Here is a 21,009-nt window from a genome sequence, read left to right on the forward strand (position 1 = left end):
TTTAAGATGATAATGTTTTTATTTATTTACACAAATTATTATCAAAAAAGACAAGACATGAATTTTTTGTGAAACACATTTACAAAGATGATTTTATTTTATGGTCTCCCGCGCCAACTAATAAAGAAAAACTTTGTGACGAGCGACTAACTGCAAGCTGCGATGGCAAACTGCAAACTGCACAGAAATCTGTGTCAATTTATTGTAAGAACCTTTTTTTAAACTTTTGCAATTTGCGATTGTTCTAGCAGACCACCGTTCGTTACAAAGTTGTTACCTAGATGTAATAATAACTGTCAAACACTACCAACAGGTAAATATTGCACTACGTATTAAACACATGATTAGCGTATACAACGCAATAAAAACTAACTTGTACAATGAGGATAGAGTACATTTGTCAAAATATGAAGAGGCTGTAATTTAATTGTTTAATGCTACATAATTATTGCAAGAACTAAATCTAATTGTTTTATTAAGGAAGGACTTCAGACAATTACTGACCAGTAGGTATTTTTAAATTTTTAGTTAGTTAACATAGATTGTGACGACTGTAACCGATGCTGATTATTCCTTTACAAGGTATTTTAAAGAAGTGTACCTTACAAAAAGCTACTCCAAATAGACGAAATCGGGATACGACAATCTTGACTAAGCTGTTTCTGTTAGGCTTCCCTTCCTCCGGTCCCACGTCGCTTGCGTATAACATGGACATATTATACTGTGCACGGCCGCGTCGCAGTGGACTGTCACATACCACGTAGTGTATACGTAAGTGAGACTGACGTAGACCACCGACGTCAGCGTAAGAAGGGAAGTCTTAGATCGTTTACACTACAGGTGTACCGTCTGCGACCCGCAGTTGTCTTTGAAATCCTTCCTTCAATGTCACAGTGAGCGTAGGTACTGCTAATGAAGAAATTAGATGTCCTAACATCAATCGGGTACAGTATAACTATGTCTATAATATGACGTTCGCAGTACGCCTATATTTTATCAAGTAGCTGTACAATTTCGTTGTTATTGTTAATTACTATGTATCGAGTATAATAAATATTGCTTTTACCAAGTACCACGAATTAACAGTAGGTTATTTCGCATTTAATTATAATATAATATGTTTAGTACGGTAAATTACATTGTCCAGATTTTGTCATCAGGTGAATCTTAAAAGTTACTATAGTCAATTGAGTATCCAAATGTAAATATAATTGTATTTCATATTATTTAGATAAAGACGCTTATTTTATTTATTTATAAGTATTTCATCATTAAATATTATTTGTACATCATTTATACGGACTAAATGGACTTATTAGCCGGATTCACATTAAACGATCCAATGCGCTCAAGAGTGGTTGAAACGCAAACTATCGGCGGAGCGACTCAAAAGATAGATCGTTTGCCGTGAACCCCGCTATCTGAGTTTTTGTAACTTACAGGATTCACCATTTCATCCATAATTCACTTTTATTTTACAACGAGAAGTTCGCACAGCACTAAGCAGTTTGTTATGTGTTTTGACCAGGAGTAGTTTCCTGTAATGTCCAGTGGTAGTGACGTCACACGTTGGCGTGGGGTCAGTGACCGGCGACTACCGGTGTCTCGCTCCGACAGCAAGCGGGGCGTATTATCAGAATGTTGCGCGACATAGGGGACACTTGGACTTGTTGCTGGTCGCGAACCATTTGCGCTGGAACAACAACAACGATTAACAAAACGCCCTTCTTTTTTACTATCATAACCTGGACCGTGGACTTGTAGACGAGATACGGCGTCAAAAAAAACATGCCGAATATTACCGAGTATAAAAATGTAAATTGCAATCGCTAATACTATTGCAATTCAGAGACAGTTAAATCGAATATGTGAAGCGAAAACCATCAAATCGCAAGCACACTACTAATTAGCATGTCATTTCGCTATCATGATTGTTGCTACCTAAAACAAATAAATAAAGAAAGTTCTATTGTACTGACCAGGCAGACGTCGTGGAACCTGTTCTTGCACTGGTGGCACGGCACGCGCGGCAGGCGGCCCGACGACGGGTGCAGGCGGCAGTAGCAGATGTAGCACTGCGGGGACTTCTCCACCTTCGCGCTCACCGCCTCCGTCCACATCTTCAGCGCGTTCAGCAGCGTGCCGTTCTGTGTATACAAACATTTTAAAATACAATATAATTCATACTGTATCAAACGTATAATATTTTTATACGTATTTTTGCTACTATGACAAATAGGATACTCTCTTCAGAGATTAGAATTAAGCTTAAGAAGTGTTCGAGCAGGGTTTCGTTTAGTTTGGGTAGAGGTGATCTATCGAATACGTAACAACATAGTATGGTCACATCCCCAAAAATATTATTTTGCTGAGAATTTAAGTTTCTTGAGAAAATCTGAAAGAGGACTCTTTTGATGGTAACGTTACCTGATATGCAAGGTAGAGCGCGAGCCAGTGAGTGTTGCTTGCGGAGCCGGTGAGCGAGGGAGAAGACAAGCGTGGCGGCACTAGCGGGTGCGAGCGGGACAGCCACACGCGCAGCTCGATGAAGCTCTCCTCCACGTTGTACACGCACACCACCTCGTTCACAGACCACGAGATGCGGATCTACAACCACGATACACGTTCAATAATGGTTCAATGACTTTTATTTGTTTTTACGTACTTGACAAAAAGTGATTAAAGAAAAGAAAAAAAAATCAAACTCACGAATGGAGTATTATTTTTGAAAGGTAACTCATGAAGTGCATTTTTCTAGACATTTTGTAATGTCTAGTGACCTCACGAATATACTTTACTTGGGTGCAGTTAAACATATCTTATTAACATAACGAAAAGACTATTCGTTCTGTGAAAATAGGTTAACGAGTAAAAGACATGCAGTGACCTCTGTGTCGTCAATCTCGGCGGCCCGGTTGTGCAGGTTCTGCAGCTGTTCCCTGATGGCGTGCGGCGCCACGTAGGCGGCCACGAGGCGCTCCAGCAGCTTGGGCTCGCGGCCCGACGCCGCGCCCCACCAGCCGCGCGCCGCGCCGCAGCCCGCGCCGCACACGGTCGTGTACAGCGCGCGACACGCCGCGCCGCTTATATCGCTGCCCTTCGTCGCCGCTGGGAGATACAACCATATACATGTTTAATAAAATATGGGAATTGACACGTACACGCATTTTACCTTAAAATGACTAACGTTTCGGCGCAGGGTGCACTGGCCGTGGTCGCAGGCTGACTCCGATTGTCAGCTAGCTATTATACATTACTACCGAAGAGAGTTTAGTTTTGTGTTCTCTTTTGTAGGACCCAGACGAGTGTTACATGTAATGTAAGATCACGTATCAAGAAAGGCGAATTCTGTAATTGAATGAGGCGCTCATATCTGATTGTGATCGCCCGTCGGTAAACAATATGTGCGTTAAACGGTCATTCCATAGATGGAGTCATAGCAGTATATGAACTTAACGTCTTCCACAAGAAGGCACGTAAAAAGTCGGTCTCGATGATAGTCAATTAAGAAAACAGTCGTACAACCATATCACCGTTCAGGCGACTTGATCAGCTTAGAAATGGGATAAAATGAAAACACTCACTCAATACTAAATTACAAATAATCTTACATTAATCGTAACACTTGTCTGGACCCGACTTTATATACATTATTAGTTTTTTATACCTTCTACCAAGTATTTTTAAATGGCGAACTTATTATTTTATTCGATGTGAACTGTATTTCTATCTTCGTCCACAAACAAAGGTGACACGTGTTTATAAGCGCGCTCTCACAAGTATGACTGCACCTACATTGTTCATTACTTTGTGCTGATTGCCTTTTAGTCTGATTCGTTTTATCTTTCAACAAACAACAGCGACTATGTACTAACGCAAATGTGTTTAAATAAAAAGCTTTCAGATAAATTAATGTAATCAACAATATTAAAGTGGTCAGGTGTGTTCAAACTGCCATGATTTAGGTAAGCGAAATTTCGTTGCGACTCTCTATAGAGCGATGCAACTGGACTCCAGCTATGGTTTTTTGGTCTTTACAGATAAAAACAAGTGCGAGTCGGTCTCGCGCACGCAGGGTTTCGTACCAAAAAAAAGAACAAGTTCATTGTATGGGGACCTCACGAAACTCAAAAACACAAACGTTACATTATTGCTATTCATAAAATATTGGGTCGTTCTTTTAATACGCATTATCATCGTAACAAAAAAGATTAATTAGAACCACCTATACCTAAGATTTCACTGAACGATAGTTGCTTAAGTGACGTAAGAATGACTAATTAGAACCATTTATGATCTCGTTTCATTGTTTAATAGTGGCTTAAATGATCGCTTCATTGGTGTTAATAAAAGCCTTCCAATAATACAGAGAGCGGTGTCGATGCACTCACCGCTCATGGAGAAGGGCTGCACGGCGAGGAACAGGTCTGCGTAGGCGGGCGGCGCGGGCGAGTGTCCGCCGCCCTCCGCGCCGTACGCGAACAGCGCGGCCGGCAGCAGGCGCAGCGCCGTCGTCAGCAGCGCCGCCGCGTACTGACGCTCTCTGCACATACACACAATTTGTTTACCATATATTTAAAAAAAAATAACTCTTTATAAATGTTGATCAATCTGTCTGAAAGCTATTATTTAATTTAAAACAAATGTACGGCTATACGATCTCGGATCATTTAGCTTTCTAATGGCGAAATAATTTTTGAAATCGGTTCGGTAGCTTCGGAGATTACCGGCCTCAAACTTACAAATTCACAAACGTATCCATAAGTATACGTATATATAACGTCCGTATCATATACTTTTTGTCGAGAGGCGGACGAGTGTTGTATATCGGTCATTTCGGTCACTGACTAGAAACATAAGAATTATATGTGTAAATATATTTTATTGCATGATTTGCTGCGAGTGAGCTAGCTCCTACGGGCACCCGGTCGAAGCTTCACGGAAACTAAAGTAAAAAAATATAAATTATAGAAAGGTGGGTTGTGTTTCTCGTTATACCTGTATATCGAGATGTAGATCTGCGTGAGATCGCCACGTGTAAGCGAGAACAGGTTCGCGATGGTATCGGCCAACAGCAGCAGGCCCAGCGCCATGCTGTGGCTGTCCGACATGCTCACCAACTCACACGTCTCCTCGCCCAACCTGAGGGACGACATGTTCGAACACTCAAATTAGTTGCTTTTCGTCTCACTTGAAACTTATCATTGTTGGGTTAAAAGTGTCCATAACGGGCTCTCGATTCAGTCTTTCTCGTAATTTAAGTGATCGTATTCATGTCGTTAACTATCGTAAAGTTCGTTCTTACTTTTAAAACTCGGAATTAAAAGGTGCAATTAGTAAAGAACAGGCAAGAAGCACGCATGCAATACTTAACAAAACATTATATATTTTAGTATGTAATGGTGTACGTTACACGATGTGTGCGAGCGCGGCGTCGACGATGTCGTGCAGCGTGGTGAAGGCGGCGTGGCAGTAGTCCAGCGCGAACGCCGGGCGCGGCCGCACCTCGTCCGTGTCCGCGCCCTCCTCGCTGCTCCACAGGCCCAGCTCGTGCGCTGCACACACAACGTTCACTTAACACAACGTACTTTACATCGAGGAGCTCGTGGCTTAGTTAACAACAGCGCAGATCGATCTCTGAGGTTAAGCTACACTTGCCGAGGTCGATCTGTGGATGTGACCATTTTACGCATATCGAGTTCCTACGGGTTTCGGAAGGCACGTAAAACTGTGGGTCGCGGCTGTCATTTTCGAAGTTCTTTGACAGTCGTTAACAGTAGGCGGAAGCTTGAAAGTCTGAAAACCAGTAGTAGCGAAGGGTATCGTGTTATAACCCAGGTAACCGGGTTGTGGGGGTTCGAAAGGCAGTCGATCCCTGTAAAATACTGGTATCTGGGTGCATCCGGTGAGACTGAAAGCCGACTCCAATATAGTTGGAGGAACCTCGACCGCGCTACAGAGGCTCATAAGTAACTGACTCACCGTCCTGCAGCACCAGGTGCTTGGCGATGGTCTGCATGAGGTAGTAGGCGAGGTACTTGTGCGCGGGGTGCGTGGCGCGCTCCAGCGCCGCCAGCCCGCAGACGGCGAGGCGCGCCAGCGACAGGTCGCATACACTACCGACCGCGCCACAGAGGCTCATAAGTAACTGACTCACCGTCCTGCAGCACCAGGTGCTTGGCGATGGTCTGCATGAGGTAGTAGGCGAGGTACTTGTGCGCGGGGTGCGTGGCGCGCTCCAGCGCCGCCAGCCCGCAGACGGCGAGGCGCGCCAGCGACAGGTCGCATACACTACCGACCGCGCCACAGAGGCTCATAAGTAACTGACTCACCGTCCTGCAGCACCAGGTGCTTGGCGATGGTCTGCATGAGGTAGTAGGCGAGGTACTTGTGCGCGGGGTGCGTGGCGCGCTCCAGCGCCGCCAGCCCGCAGACGGCGAGGCGCGCCAGCGACAGGTCGCATACACTACCGACCGCGCCACAGAGGCTCATAAGTAACTGACTCACCGTCCTGCAGCACCAGGTGCTTGGCGATGGTCTGCATGAGGTAGTAGGCGAGGTACTTGTGCGCGGGGTGCGTGGCGCGCTCCAGCGCCGCCAGCCCGCAGACGGCGAGGCGCGCCAGCGACAGGTCGCATACACTACCGACCGCGCCACAGAGGCTCATAAGTAACTGACTCACCGTCCTGCAGCACCAGGTGCTTGGCGATGGTCTGCATGAGGTAGTAGGCGAGGTACTTGTGCGCGGGGTGCGTGGCGCGCTCCAGCGCCGCCAGCCCGCAGACGGCGAGGCGCGCCAGCGACAGGTCGCATACACTACCGACCGCGCCACAGAGGCTCATAAGTAACTGACTCACCGTCCTGCAGCACCAGGTGCTTGGCGATGGTCTGCATGAGGTAGTAGGCGAGGTACTTGTGCGCGGGGTGCGTGGCGCGCTCCAGCGCCGCCAGCCCGCAGACGGCGAGGCGCGCCAGCGACAGGTCGCATACACTACCGACCGCGCCACAGAGGCTCATAAGTAACTGACTCACCGTCCTGCAGCACCAGGTGCTTGGCGATGGTCTGCATGAGGTAGTAGGCGAGGTACTTGTGCGCGGGGTGCGTGGCGCGCTCCAGCGCCGCCAGCCCGCAGACGGCGAGGCGCGCCAGCGACAGGTCGCATACACTACCGACCGCGCCACAGAGGCTCATAAGTAACTGACTCACCGTCCTGCAGCACCAGGTGCTTGGCGATGGTCTGCATGAGGTAGTAGGCGAGGTACTTGTGCGCGGGGTGCGTGGCGCGCTCCAGCGCCGCCAGCCCGCAGACGGCGAGGCGCGCCAGCGACAGGTCGCATACACTACCGACCGCGCCACAGAGGCTCATAAGTAACTGACTCACCGTCCTGCAGCACCAGGTGCTTGGCGATGGTCTGCATGAGGTAGTAGGCGAGGTACTTGTGCGCGGGGTGCGTGGCGCGCTCCAGCGCCGCCAGCCCGCAGACGGCGAGGCGCGCCAGCGACAGGTCGCATACACTACCGACCGCGCCACAGAGGCTCATAAGTAACTGACTCACCGTCCTGCAGCACCAGGTGCTTGGCGATGGTCTGCATGAGGTAGTAGGCGAGGTACTTGTGCGCGGGGTGCGTGGCGCGCTCCAGCGCCGCCAGCCCGCAGACGGCGAGGCGCGCCAGCGACAGGTCGCATACACTACCGACCGCGCCACAGAGGCTCATAAGTAACTGACTCACCGTCCTGCAGCACCAGGTGCTTGGCGATGGTCTGCATGAGGTAGTAGGCGAGGTACTTGTGCGCGGGGTGCGTGGCGCGCTCCAGCGCCGCCAGCCCGCAGACGGCGAGGCGCGCCAGCGACAGGTCGCATACACTACCGACCGCGCCACAGAGGCTCATAAGTAACTGACTCACCGTCCTGCAGCACCAGGTGCTTGGCGATGGTCTGCATGAGGTAGTAGGCGAGGTACTTGTGCGCGGGGTGCGTGGCGCGCTCCAGCGCCGCCAGCCCGCAGACGGCGAGGCGCGCCAGCGACAGGTCGCATACACTACCGACCGCGCCACAGAGGCTCATAAGTAACTGACTCACCGTCCTGCAGCACCAGGTGCTTGGCGATGGTCTGCATGAGGTAGTAGGCGAGGTACTTGTGCGCGGGGTGCGTGGCGCGCTCCAGCGCCGCCAGCCCGCAGACGGCGAGGCGCGCCAGCGACAGGTCGCATACACTACCGACCGCGCCACAGAGGCTCATAAGTAACTGACTCACCGTCCTGCAGCACCAGGTGCTTGGCGATGGTCTGCATGAGGTAGTAGGCGAGGTACTTGTGCGCGGGGTGCGTGGCGCGCTCCAGCGCCGCCAGCCCGCAGACGGCGAGGCGCGCCAGCGACAGGTCGCATACACTACCGACCGCGCCACAGAGGCTCATAAGTAACTGACTCACCGTCCTGCAGCACCAGGTGCTTGGCGATGGTCTGCATGAGGTAGTAGGCGAGGTACTTGTGCGCGGGGTGCGTGGCGCGCTCCAGCGCCGCCAGCCCGCAGACGGCGAGGCGCGCCAGCGACAGGTCGCATACACTACCGACCGCGCCACAGAGGCTCATAAGTAACTGACTCACCGTCCTGCAGCACCAGGTGCTTGGCGATGGTCTGCATGAGGTAGTAGGCGAGGTACTTGTGCGCGGGGTGCGTGGCGCGCTCCAGCGCCGCCAGCCCGCAGACGGCGAGGCGCGCCAGCGACAGGTCGCATACACTACCGACCGCGCCACAGAGGCTCATAAGTAACTGACTCACCGTCCTGCAGCACCAGGTGCTTGGCGATGGTCTGCATGAGGTAGTAGGCGAGGTACTTGTGCGCGGGGTGCGTGGCGCGCTCCAGCGCCGCCAGCCCGCAGACGGCGAGGCGCGCCAGCGACAGGTCGCGCTGGGCGCGCGGCGTCGTCAGCAGCTCCCACTGCAGGCGCGGCACCACCGAGATCAGCGACGACAGCACGCGTGCCTGCGGACACGACAGCCACTTCGTCTTGCACGAATCTGGAACAAACTCGATTTTCTAGGACATTTCGAAGGACAAACATGTGTTAATTTTTCTGATAGATTCATCTTCTTAGGGCTTGGCCAGACTGATATGCGGGTGTGGGCGCAGACGCAACGCGACGGAATTAAACATATGAAATCTTATTGTAGCGTCCGTATCGGACACGCGGGCGCGCGTCCCCGCACCGCGCCGCGCCCGCACCCGTGCGCAACAATACCGTGTGACACTCATACACTCAACAGTACGAGGAATCCTTCAAAAAAATCAAAAAGCGGCGTGTACACATACCGAGGACATGTGTAGTGATAGACAGCACGTGCTCGGTGGACTCGGGCGCGAACATCTCGGTCCACTCCAGCATGAGGTTAGCCACGTGCCGGGGCGGCTCGCGGCGCAGGCACTCGGCGCGCAGCCCCGACACGAACTCGCGCACCTCGCCCAGCAGCCGCAGCACCGACTGAGTCAACATCGCGACCTACGAACGAAGTACATGGTACGTTAAGCGAGGCAAGTTCACAAGAAACGAGCGGGGTTCGAGTTTCGAGAAGGAGTTCACGAGAGACCGACGCTGGATTAAATCTGAATGAGGACGAAATCGGGGTGAGGATATGCTGCCGCGACCGTATGTTTAGACTTTAATTAATGGATACGTTGAAGTGTGTTTGTTTGTTGATATGATGGGCTCCCATGCCAAGGTTCGTCATGCTCACTAAAATGTCATTGCTTGCGGCGGCGTCGTGTGCCGGGTCACCCCCTTCCCTCTAATATGTGCGAAAGGGGTGATGGCTGGTTCATGCGACATACTCGTGAACGGGTGCTGCTTGGGGTGACTGGTCGTCCTGGTTATGGCGAATTTGCCAAAATTTTCAAGAAAATACATATAAATCAATATAATTCATTGTGCCATAGTATGCTCTTGAGATGCCTCTTATGACTGCAATACTATCATGATGTAGGTAGATGCTCCCATCATGCTTCCTATACACTTGTTATCTTACTTATTAGCACCTTTACATTGATTTAATTTATTAATATTATGACCTATGTGTGTTCGGTAGTGATGGTAGCAGCTCCTTACATCATCAAAGTTTTATACCTAATAGAAAGATTGTTAAAACTAATTGGCGATTAAAAAGAGTGGCCTGGAGTTTCTTGCCAGCTCTTCTCATAGGCCCTACTTTCCGAACTGGCGGTAAATTCACTCTCTGTATCATTGACTATCATAAGTGTCAGCATTTGACCTATATGAATAAATGATTTGATTTTGATTTTGCCATTCTCTTCCCGGTTTCACGTGCTGCATCAGTATGCCATACTTTGTTGAAATGTTACAAATCCTTTCATCTACATATAGTGTAAACTTATTTCCAATGTGGACGATGAACACCCGCACTTATGCACGCATCTTCCTATGCACTCTACATGCGTGCACGTGCATATTTCGACTCATTTGCTTTTAATATACGATACATTTTCACACCTAGTAACGAGTCATCCTCCATAAAAAAATCTAATACGCATATAATATTCGATATCGCCAGTACACAGTGTAGTTAGAAAGCCTACCTTGGTGGAGCCCCATATCTGCTTGGAGCGGTCGAGCGAGATAAGCAGCGAGCAGAGCGAGATGGTGGCGAAGTCCCAGTGCTGCGGCGGCATGTCCCAGCCGCGGGACTTGATCCGCCGCCACATGAACTCCACCGCCGCCGCGTTGCTCACCACGTGACTCCACGACGATTTCGTTATGTCCCTGAGGGTTTCAATTCACTCATTACGGTATAAATTAGTGACTGATTCCAAAATTTGATATCTTTAAGGCGTGAAAACCATGCTGGAATAAGTTAGAATCAAAATAAAACGGTGCCATGTATATAATATAGAGGCGACTTCGTCCTAGTGGAAACCCATTCCGTGTAAATTCTGACCCTAGGGAACCGGGATAGAAAGTAGCTTATTTATTATTCCGGGTCCACAGCTAACAAACACCCATACATATTCACAAACTTTCGCATTTATAATATTAGTTAGAGTGTATACTCACAGTTCATACAACATAGTGCGTCGGTTCCTGTAGTAATCATTGACGATGACGTCGGGGTCGCAGGTGTCGCGGCACGCGGCCAGGTCGCTCACGAACGGCTCGGGGTCGAAGTATGCGTGCGCCACGTACCAGCTGCGCAACATCACCACGTACGATGTCTTGTAGCTCAGCTCCGGGTCCGACGAGTATTTTGAACTAGCCTGGGGATAGGTAGAGAAAATTATAACGACAGTAAGTACTGACGCTATTATTAACCAAAGAAATTATAAATTTCTTGGCGACATGCAAAGTCATCAAGCCAAACCCGCACTTGGCCAGCGTGGTAAACTCAAAGCCTAACCCCTCCCTCGTTTGGGAGGAAACCATTGCCCAGCATTAGGACAGTTATGGGTTAAAAAAAATATAACCTAAGAAACTTCAGCTTATACTATATTTTATCGGTCTCATTACAATTTCTATTAGCAGCGGCGTGGCGGCAGCTACCGTAATAATATTGTTATAGTTAAAATGTGAAATGAAAATTCGAAACACTATAAAATTTTAATTTTAATCTTAATCTAACCGATCATGATGATGATGATGATGATCGAATTTTAAGATAATTTTAAATAAAATCCATTCTTCTCTTAAAAGACACTAAAGTACGGACAAATTGGCTTAGATACAAATATGCACATACCTGTAAGCTATGGAAGAATCCATTGCCAGATATAATTTCCTCCAGATTCAAGGTGTTAAAGTCATCGCAAACATCTCGTTCACTCGTCGCGTTAACCTTGTACCAGCTGTGAGCGAACGACCAGTAGTAGCCCCTCGCGGCCGCCACCTCCGACAGTGACGTCACTATCGTGTGACGTAACGACTGTGACGTAGCCGCGATGACGTCAGTGAGGAGAGTGTCCATTTTGAGTTTCGCTTGTTCTATTACGTCGAAGTAGGGCAGCTGGAAATTTTATATTTATATAATTCGTATGAAAAAGTGTGAAATTACTATTAATACTAACAATAAGGTACAGCGGAGATTTTTTAAATATCTTAAGCTAAGATGCAAAAATCATTATAGTTTTATCTTTTTAGATAAATACTAATGAAGTTCATTATTTATTTTCTGATAAGACAAATGTCATAAAAACATTCATATAATTCATTCATGACTAGATATGAAATACTTACGTAAGCATATCCTTCATACAGCGAGCTTAAGATCACATATCTATACAATATATGACAGAACTCTTGTCGCAAGTAGTTGTTACTCAAGAGCGCGTCACACCACGTCTTCTGCTCACTCACTTCTTCTTCGTCATCATCATCCTCCGTCACTCTATGGAGCAACAGGGTCCTTAGATATATCGAGCGAAATAGGTACTTATTCATATACCGCGTAAGGTCCAATTTCGTTGGTTCTTTAAGCTCTTGATCGGCGGCGGTCGCTACAACGTTTTTGATAGCGTCGTTGTCATCGTCGTAGAGGCAGTTGAGCTGTGACGTCACGCAGTCGTGACGTAACGCGCACGTCTCCACGGCGAGCGCCTCGTCGTCCGCCATGTTGTACAGCTGTTGTGTGAACTTGATGATCTCCGTGACGTCACTGGGCAAGTCCGAGTCGTCGCCCAGCGAGCGGTTGAACAGGTGCGGGCACAGAGATACTATGTGCTCGATTTTCTTGATGTCTAAGGTTTCTATTCTGAAATGTAACACGAAATATTACTTATCTCGTAACATTAAAAAAATCGGATTTGAAAAAAAGTTTCAATTGTCATTTAAACTTAAGTAACAAGGTATCACTAGCCGATTCATATACTTTTCAAAGTAGTAGATCAGGTCAACATTATATACCATGTCACTCAATAACTTTTAACAACCACCAACTATAAAACTATTATATCACAGAAATAGCCGTATACGAAAAATTCAAAACAAAAAGAAGTATATATGTTTGACGTGCTAGGTGTACTCACTGTTGGAACAGTTGTTCGTGCAACAGTTCAGCAGCTTGCTTGAGGAACAGTTTCCTGGCGTCGTCGGCGAGCGCCGCCACGCCGTCCTGCCACGACGACCGGATCTCACACCACGTCTCCACTGATATGGTGCTGTCGCCACGCTACACAACACATTGATTATCATTTAGTATATCTAAAAATATATATGTTTAAAATGTTAGCAGTGCTAAAGGAGATAGTACGTTACGATTTAAGGCATAGCTTTAGGTTTTAAATTAGAGTTGACGGTATGAACAAATTATCGGGGAACAATAATCATCCATTTTCCATCGTTACCCTTTTTGTTAGACTCATTGACGTTTTGAACAAAACGTCATCTCAATTTATAGCCGTATATTAAAAATATAAGTAAAACTGACCGGCACGAGTATATTAAGTTTGAAGAGCTCGAACACGAGTTCAGCGAAGTGTTGTGTGTGCGCGGCGTGGTCGCTGGTGGCCAGCGCCGTGACCAGGCGGGCTCCCAGCGCGCCCGCCCCCTCCCGCGACTCGCCGCGCGCCTCGCGCAGTGCCGCCTTCACTGTCACTACTGCTGCTGTCACCCCGCTAGCGCTGCTCAGCGGCTCTGGACATACGACAAACGAATTGACACAGACCTATTTTTATTTCGAAGACGACTACCTAAAAGCAGGTCTTCCGAAAATTTCAAAAATCTTAAACTACTAGATATTTTTTTTATAACTGGAATCTGAAGTATCTCTATCTAAAAACTAAAATTTAAATACCATATTTTTTAAATTTTAAAGAAACATGTCAAAATATCTTCTACTCTTATCTCAAAATAACAGACGTCAATTCAATTCAAGATTTCAAAGCGTCAAGAGTGAAACGTTAAGTCTTTCCGTCAGCGTACATGTCAACGGTCGCTCGAAAGCTTACATATGTATGTGACACCCGTGACGTACCTCCATCGGGTCCGTCGCCCAGACACACGAGCAGCAGGCCGGCGGCGCGCGCGTCTCCCCGCGCCGCGGCACGTTGAGCGAGCGCGCCCAGCGCCGCCGCCGCCACGGCCGAGCGCAACCACGCGCCACCTGACGCCGAGCCGATGTACGGGTGCGACACGCAGCGGGACAGGCACCACTCTACCACCGCTGGTGTGAACTGCAACAAACGGCCAATGTTGAACAATGCTTATGCACTAAATATATCTACAGGCAACAAAAAACTGGACCTTACAAGTTAAGGCTAGTGAGCAATGCGCAAGCAACTCTATGGTCGCGGAGCGCACGGTAAACAAGCTTTTTGGCAAATTAGTTTGAAAAATTGGTTTGACCACAAAAGCAGATCCAATCTACAAAGAAAGTGGAAGTCTTGCGGAAGTGCACTTGCCACAGCCATTGACTATCATCTACCAATTTTAACTTGAGTAAATTACTATAAATGTTCACATCTAACACCCTAGTAACCCTATACATTATTGAAATGAGAAATAACAGGAAAGAAGATATTTTTAAAAGGACAAACTTACTTGTTTAAATGAATCAAAGATACAATCCTGTTCTTCTTTGCTGCAGTACTCCATCATCATGAACACGATGTCGACCACTGCCTTGCACCTCATCGTATCACCGGTGAGCCACACGCGCAACACTTTGTCGTACAGCTTGTACGGACTGTCTACGTCGAACTGTCGCGCTATAGCCGTGTACAAGCCTTTACCATTGAACTCTACCAACACAGTTATAAGAGGCGTTAAAATAGCGTTAGAAACTTGCTTTTTCTCAGCCATTTCGAAGTACTGTGAACAAACTCTATGAGCTAGTTCATCTAAATTATGTTTGTATCTCTCAGAAATTGATTCGTCAATCTGCGCAGTCGCCGAAGGACTTTTCTCAGGAGTACTTTGTTCATCACCATCGAACTTAATACTCTGCTGTTTCTTCGTCTCCTGCCAAAACGTCGTTTTCAATGTCTGCAGTAATAATATATGTCCGTCAATCAACTGCTCTATTTCATCCAATCCCGTCCCACATTTGTCTATCTGCGTCAAAACTGTGGCGCCAATGTTCTGCCAATAGTTTCTTAGTAGTTGGTCGTATTTCTCGCTGTGTTCTTCCTTGGATTGTTTGAGCCAATATTTGACGAGTGACGTCATGTTGGTGGCGGAACATTTGATGAGGTTGTTTCGTGTTTGCGTGTCGTGATGTGAGGCGAGTACTTTCTCCAGCCATGTCCTGTGCACGCCGGTGGCGACCTCTACCACGAAGTCGTCCTGTTGTATCGACAGATATCGTAAACATTCGGCTAGGCTCGTGATCCACGTTTGTCGTTCGCTCTTTGAACTGAGTATACTTTTCTTGTCGAGTCTGTAAAGAAATGGAACCATGACACATTAAAACCATTTAGAACGTACGCTTTCCACGGTAAAAGGTAACATTATCACGTGTTTTGACTTGCCCATTATACACTGCATTGAAGAATGTTTCATAGAACTCCTTAGTGAGTATTTCCTTTGGTAGATGCGCCAATAACGGTAAAAGCATTGTCAAAAGATTCCTCGCGTCGCCCCAACCACCTACGTCAGAAAAAAATACGTTAACAAAAAATATTTGTTACTAGAATAAAATAATTTACGTCTTGAGCCACTTACCGGTTTCTAGAACATCTAATATCCGTTTCACAAGTAATTCTTTCTTTTCCAAATATTTATGCCAGTCCTGAAACAACACAATAGGCATTCAGGTACCCACTTCTAATCATCTTTTATAACCATAGTCGCTATCTGATTAAATCTAGAATAATACACACTCAGTAAACTGTTCTAGTGTCATACAAAAAATTAAATCGGCCTAGCCTTTCTTTCAACTATGTTGGAGTCGGCTTCCAGTCTCACTGGATGCCATAGCCCAGTTACCTGGGTTATTACACGACTGACGACACCCATCGGTTAATGTTCGACTGTCAAAACTCTTCTAAAATGACAGCAGGGACCCAAAATTTAACCTGCGTTTCGAAACACGGAGAAACTCGGTATATATAAGATCCTATCCACAGATCAATCTCGGCAAGCGTAGCTTAACTTCACAGATCGATCCGTGCAGCTGTTGTTTCTTTAGCCACGAGCTTCTCTAAAATACTCACTTCGATATGATGCATAAACTGCAGCAGGCAGGTCCAGACTTGCGCCGCGACCATGGAGTTGGTGTCTCTGGCCGCGTTCAGTACCACGCGCATCGTGCGCAGACCGTACTTGTCTCCGAACTGACACTTGTAGCGCTCCAGGATACGACCCATCGCGCCGAACCATGCTGCCCTGTATTTTGGCAATCAAATATCACATTGTTAATAATATCGAAAATAAAACGAGAAATTCTATATCCTTCAATGTTTAACCGTACTTTCGTTTTGGCAAAAACCTTTGACCCAGTAGAACATTCAATTCTTTAGAAATAATAAGGTAAAATGTAAAGTTTGACTGCCTCCGTGGCGCAGTGGTTTAGGTCGCCACGCCGATACCACAGCAACGGGAGGTCGTGGGTTCGATTCCCACACGGGACAATTATTTGTGCGACCCACAAATAATTGTTTCGGGTCTGGTTGTGCTTTGTATCCGTTGTTTGTATGTTTGTAAAAGTCCCCGCGACACAAGAGCAATTCTTAGTGCGGGAGTTGTCTTTAAAAAAAAAAAAGAAAAAAAAAAAAAAAAAAAAAGGCGACAATATTGGTTTTGTACTAATTATTTTTACTATTTCAAACAAAACAATACAAAAATTATTATATGGAACCAGACCTGTAATCAACGTTATTGAAGGAGTCCTTCAGGGTTTCGTACTGGGACCTCACCAAAGCACACCGTTAGAGTTCAAATATTTATCTAAGTAGATAATAGGTATACCTGACTTGCTGAGCATTATGTGTGGCGAACTTCCAGTAAGCGTTGGCATCGAGTAACGGCGCGAGTTGTTCCCAGAGCCAGTCGTGATGCGCGGGCGGCAGCTCCGGCGTGAAGTACTCCAGCCCGCGCAGACTGCTCGTCGTGATGCGGCTCAGTACCAGCTCGCGCTCTTCTGGGTTCTCTATCCTAGAAGACGATAGACGTTTTGGGTGAACAATGCAGTGTTGTAAATAAGTAATAATGTTAATGCAGTTGGTTATTAAAATATTGTTTGATGGGGGATAATAGTTGGCTGGTGCATTGTTTATAAGCAGTCGGGCGTTTTAATATAAATTGAGCCCACTATTGGCTTGCTATAGGTGTGCCCTATAGCAGGTCTACTTTCAAAATTATGTGACCAACTAATTATATGAGGATTATAGCCTTTTTACAGAAATAATATGAAAATGGTAAGCAAGACAAACACATAAGTAAAAAGTAGATATCAATTAGTAGGTGAGTATATACTTCTTAGTAACGATAGCCTCTGTGTTGCCCATGAGGTTGTCGAGCAGGTGCGCCATCACCTCCGCCTTGCAGAACGATATTACTTCTGGTAGCTTACTGTCAGGGAACGTACTCTGTTGACAAACACCTTAAATTAATATTATTGTCCAAGCTTCTGTCTTCGCCTTGAAAATAGTGTCGACGGGGGAAGAACAGTGTATAAAGAGCCGTTCAGTTGCAAAAGCAAGAGAAAATATTCTGAGGTGTATGCAAAAGTGTACACCTCATAATATTTTTTTCTAGACCTAACCTATACTAGCCTACTGTTGGGCAAGGGCTCGAATTCTTAACCAATAGATGACTATAGTTTTTAAACTAGTACCACTTTTCCTGCTATGCCTACATACCTTCAAGGAGTTCTGTGCATTAGTCTGCGCGGGCCCATGCTCGTCGTACTGCGCCTGCAACCACGACGGCAGCAGCGCTTTGAGGTGAGGCGCCATGCGTCGACCGCACACACGCACTATCGCTCCGTGGCACACCTGCGTCAATATATGTAGTTACAATTTGGTGGTAATGTGACATAAATAATATGTTTTATTTAGTATTTAGTTTAAAAATATTAATTAATTTGTTTGTTTTTTTTTATTTAACACCCAAACTTTAACAAATATTCAAAATACTGATTTTGACCAGTGAATAGAGATTAATGGAAAGTATACTTGATGACAAAACCGTGCCACAAAGAAATCTTTCAAGATCATATGCTGTCCTGAGGTCTATGCAAGAGGTAGTTTTCTGCAAGTTATTTATAAGTTATAATACTAAGTAGGTAATAAATGCTGTACCTGTGTCATTTCCCTGACTTTCCTGTCAGTGTCGGCTGTGAGTGTCTTATAGAAGTGTGCCCAGCTGGGCAAAGTGGCCACCACATCATCCACATTGCCATTGTTCACCAGCTCACAAAGCTCTTGCAGGGCCTACAACAAGTTACCATATTATAATGTATGACCATCATGACAGAGTATGGCACAGGATAGACAGGTTTGTAACGAAAGAGGGGAGGCGTTCGCCTAGCAGTGAGACACAAAAAAAGGCTAGTAAAAAAGCAAGTATTTAGGAATAAACTCAGCTTTAGCAGCAAAATCTTAAATAAATTGTTTATTGTAGTTTTATTATTCCTTGTGTATTTCTTTTTGTTTTAGATTTAGAAAAAACAGCACAGCACTAAGAATTTCTCTGTCGCAGGACTATTACAAACATATATACAACAAAAAAAAGGAACATCTATTGTATAACACATAAAATAGTTCTGTGTGAAATCAATCCCAACCACTCCGCCGTGTTCATCTATTACTGCAACTATACATTTTTACAGAGATTTTTTGATGTATCAGTATCATAATCAGGTAATATGGTTTATGTTTCAAGACAGTTTTAAGTAATAATCATAGTTACTGAAACAGATTGTGTTATATTTTTTCTCTATATACTTCACATGTCGAGTATTTAAGTTTAAAAGATTCTTACTTCTATGGTTTGTTTACATAATAGTCTCATTAGCTTATCACATTAACTTTATGAAGTCAATTACTTAATGAATGGGTTATCAAGTATTACATCACAGTAACTGTGTCATTACATTGTATTCTTATTTTATGTGTAAGGCACACTTAACAATACACTTAGTAATTGCTAAAATACTCACTGGATGCAAAATGTGTAACTGATTTACATAGGAATAATGTTGACATCATCCACAAAAGCTTGTTTATACATATGAACATAAAATCGTGCCTTCTCCCCATAGGGTTTGTAAAGACTAGAGAACACCACTTGGTATGATTCTCACAAACTTTCTGTGCTTCATTCACATTCATACATCTTATCATACACAACCGCTGGTTACGAGTTCTACTCGCATGACACTTTTGGAAGACATCACCAATATTATCTGTATGTCTTTCAAGGGCATCCCCTCTGAGGATTACCTAGGTACCTACTTACTCGCTTCTTTTCTTATGTCTATGATGGTCACTTAGCACTGAATGTGCACTTTTACACTATCTATCTCAATTTATTATCCCATTATATTTAAATAGCTTAACATTAATTAAATAAGCCAACAATAACCTTAGTTCTAGTGATCGGATCCTTTTTATTCAGCTTCTTTATGCATATTTGGTACTCTGGACTGAGTCCCTGTTCCAAGTTGACTGTGGCCAGTGTTGGGAACAATGCCGGTAGTACTTTCCCACTGCTGACCGTCTTCAAACCTCCGTCGAACACCACCGAGTTGCTCAGCAACTCTGCACTGCGACTACTGCTTGACGGCTACAAGAGAAAATAAAACAAAATATGGTCAAACATCCCCGTTCTCTTTCATGACGTGTAATAACAAAAATGACTTATTTTCACTTCAGATTTTAATGTTTTGGTTGTATATACCTACTTAATGAGTCACTAATCAATATCTCAAGTAAATTGCACAAGGTAAAGTGAAGTTATACAATAATAAAACATAATTGCGACACGGGAACAACAATACGTACCCGGGCATTGTTCTTCGTCCTTTGGCTTTGTTTTGTCTTACCACCCATTTTGAAATGAATATGTTAGTAAAATAGACACAATATCATAATTTATTGCTGTTTTAAGTAATGTTTTCGATACGTTTTCCAAATAAATTGCTAAAACCACGGCAGCCGACTGACAGCTGCCGTCGTGCTGTCACGTCAACGTCAAACGTCACTTTGACTTTGACAACATCGTAGTGAAATTGACATAACGAGATCGTTTACAGAAATGCGCAGCGAATCGTATAAAATAGGACCCGTACGTATCCTCTACGTTTTATAACTATTTTATTTTGAAATTGTTTGATAATGATACTTTATCCAAATACTTCAAAGTAGTGTTCTACCTTACAGCATTTTGGTCACCATTGCTGACTAACGGTATGTCTTTCTTTGTTACTAATCATTAAGATATTTAACGGTTAACACCGGCTTAATACGGTAACCCGTATTAAGCCATTTTATATTCAACTAGCTGACCCGCGCAACTTCGCGTGCATCACATTAGATAATTTTTTCCCCGTTTTTTTACTGGTACTCTGCACCTTTTGGTCGTAGCGTGATGATATATAGCCTATAGCCTTCTTCGATAAATGGACTATCTAACACTGAAAGAATTTTTCAAATCGGACCAGTAGTTCCTGAGATTAGCGCGTTTAAACAAACAAACAAACAAACTCTTCAGCTTTATAATATTAGTATAGATTAGAATAGATGAGCTAACCAAACAGGAGTGTGCTTATTATAAACACAAGTTTCATCCATCCTCCCTGCTGTTTAAAAAGCCCCATTACAGATGTTGGTTGGAAATTCATCCAAAGAAATATGGGAAAAGTAAAGTTTTCAATATTAACGAAGCACTTCACCAGGCTCGAGAGTCTAGCATGAGTTTACTGAAAAAGGTAGAGTTATTTAATAAAGAATCAGTCCACTTTTAGTAAGGACTTGTACGATATTGTATGTACTTTTTAATATATTTGTTTATTACGTTGCGGCAATGCAATGTTTTGTTTCACCATCTTTATTAAGTACTTAGGTA

General features: G+C 45.2%; 1 protein-coding gene across 1 annotated transcript; it reads right to left on the reverse strand.

Moving 5' to 3' along the window:
* Ltn1 (E3 ubiquitin-protein ligase listerin) lies at window positions 1–20,129 on the reverse strand. Its single transcript, XM_076115836.1, has 40 exons — window positions 19,947–20,129; window positions 19,528–19,728; window positions 18,243–18,374; window positions 17,802–17,936; window positions 17,416–17,528; window positions 16,909–17,094; window positions 16,155–16,326; window positions 15,664–15,730; window positions 15,471–15,588; window positions 14,542–15,379; window positions 13,976–14,174; window positions 13,430–13,635; window positions 13,029–13,171; window positions 12,241–12,754; window positions 11,747–12,010; window positions 11,068–11,267; window positions 10,593–10,776; window positions 9,315–9,501; window positions 8,743–9,022; window positions 8,429–8,566; window positions 8,254–8,391; window positions 8,079–8,216; window positions 7,904–8,041; window positions 7,729–7,866; window positions 7,554–7,691; window positions 7,379–7,516; window positions 7,204–7,341; window positions 7,029–7,166; window positions 6,854–6,991; window positions 6,679–6,816; window positions 6,504–6,641; window positions 6,333–6,466; window positions 5,983–6,300; window positions 5,414–5,555; window positions 4,999–5,142; window positions 4,392–4,543; window positions 2,888–3,108; window positions 2,428–2,607; window positions 1,980–2,147; window positions 1–1,693 (listed from the first exon to the last, which is right to left on the reverse strand). The coding sequence occupies exons 1-40, from the start codon at window positions 19,992–19,994 to the stop codon at window positions 1,634–1,636; spliced, it is 7,362 nt and encodes a 2,453-aa protein (XP_075971951.1). The 5' UTR covers window positions 19,995–20,129; the 3' UTR covers window positions 1–1,633.
* Between the last annotated feature and the right edge of the window lie 880 nt (window positions 20,130–21,009).

Source organism: Anticarsia gemmatalis, chromosome 6 (genome assembly GCF_050436995.1).
Source record: "Anticarsia gemmatalis isolate Benzon Research Colony breed Stoneville strain chromosome 6, ilAntGemm2 primary, whole genome shotgun sequence".
NCBI classification, from domain to species: Eukaryota; Metazoa; Arthropoda; class Insecta; order Lepidoptera; family Erebidae; genus Anticarsia; species Anticarsia gemmatalis.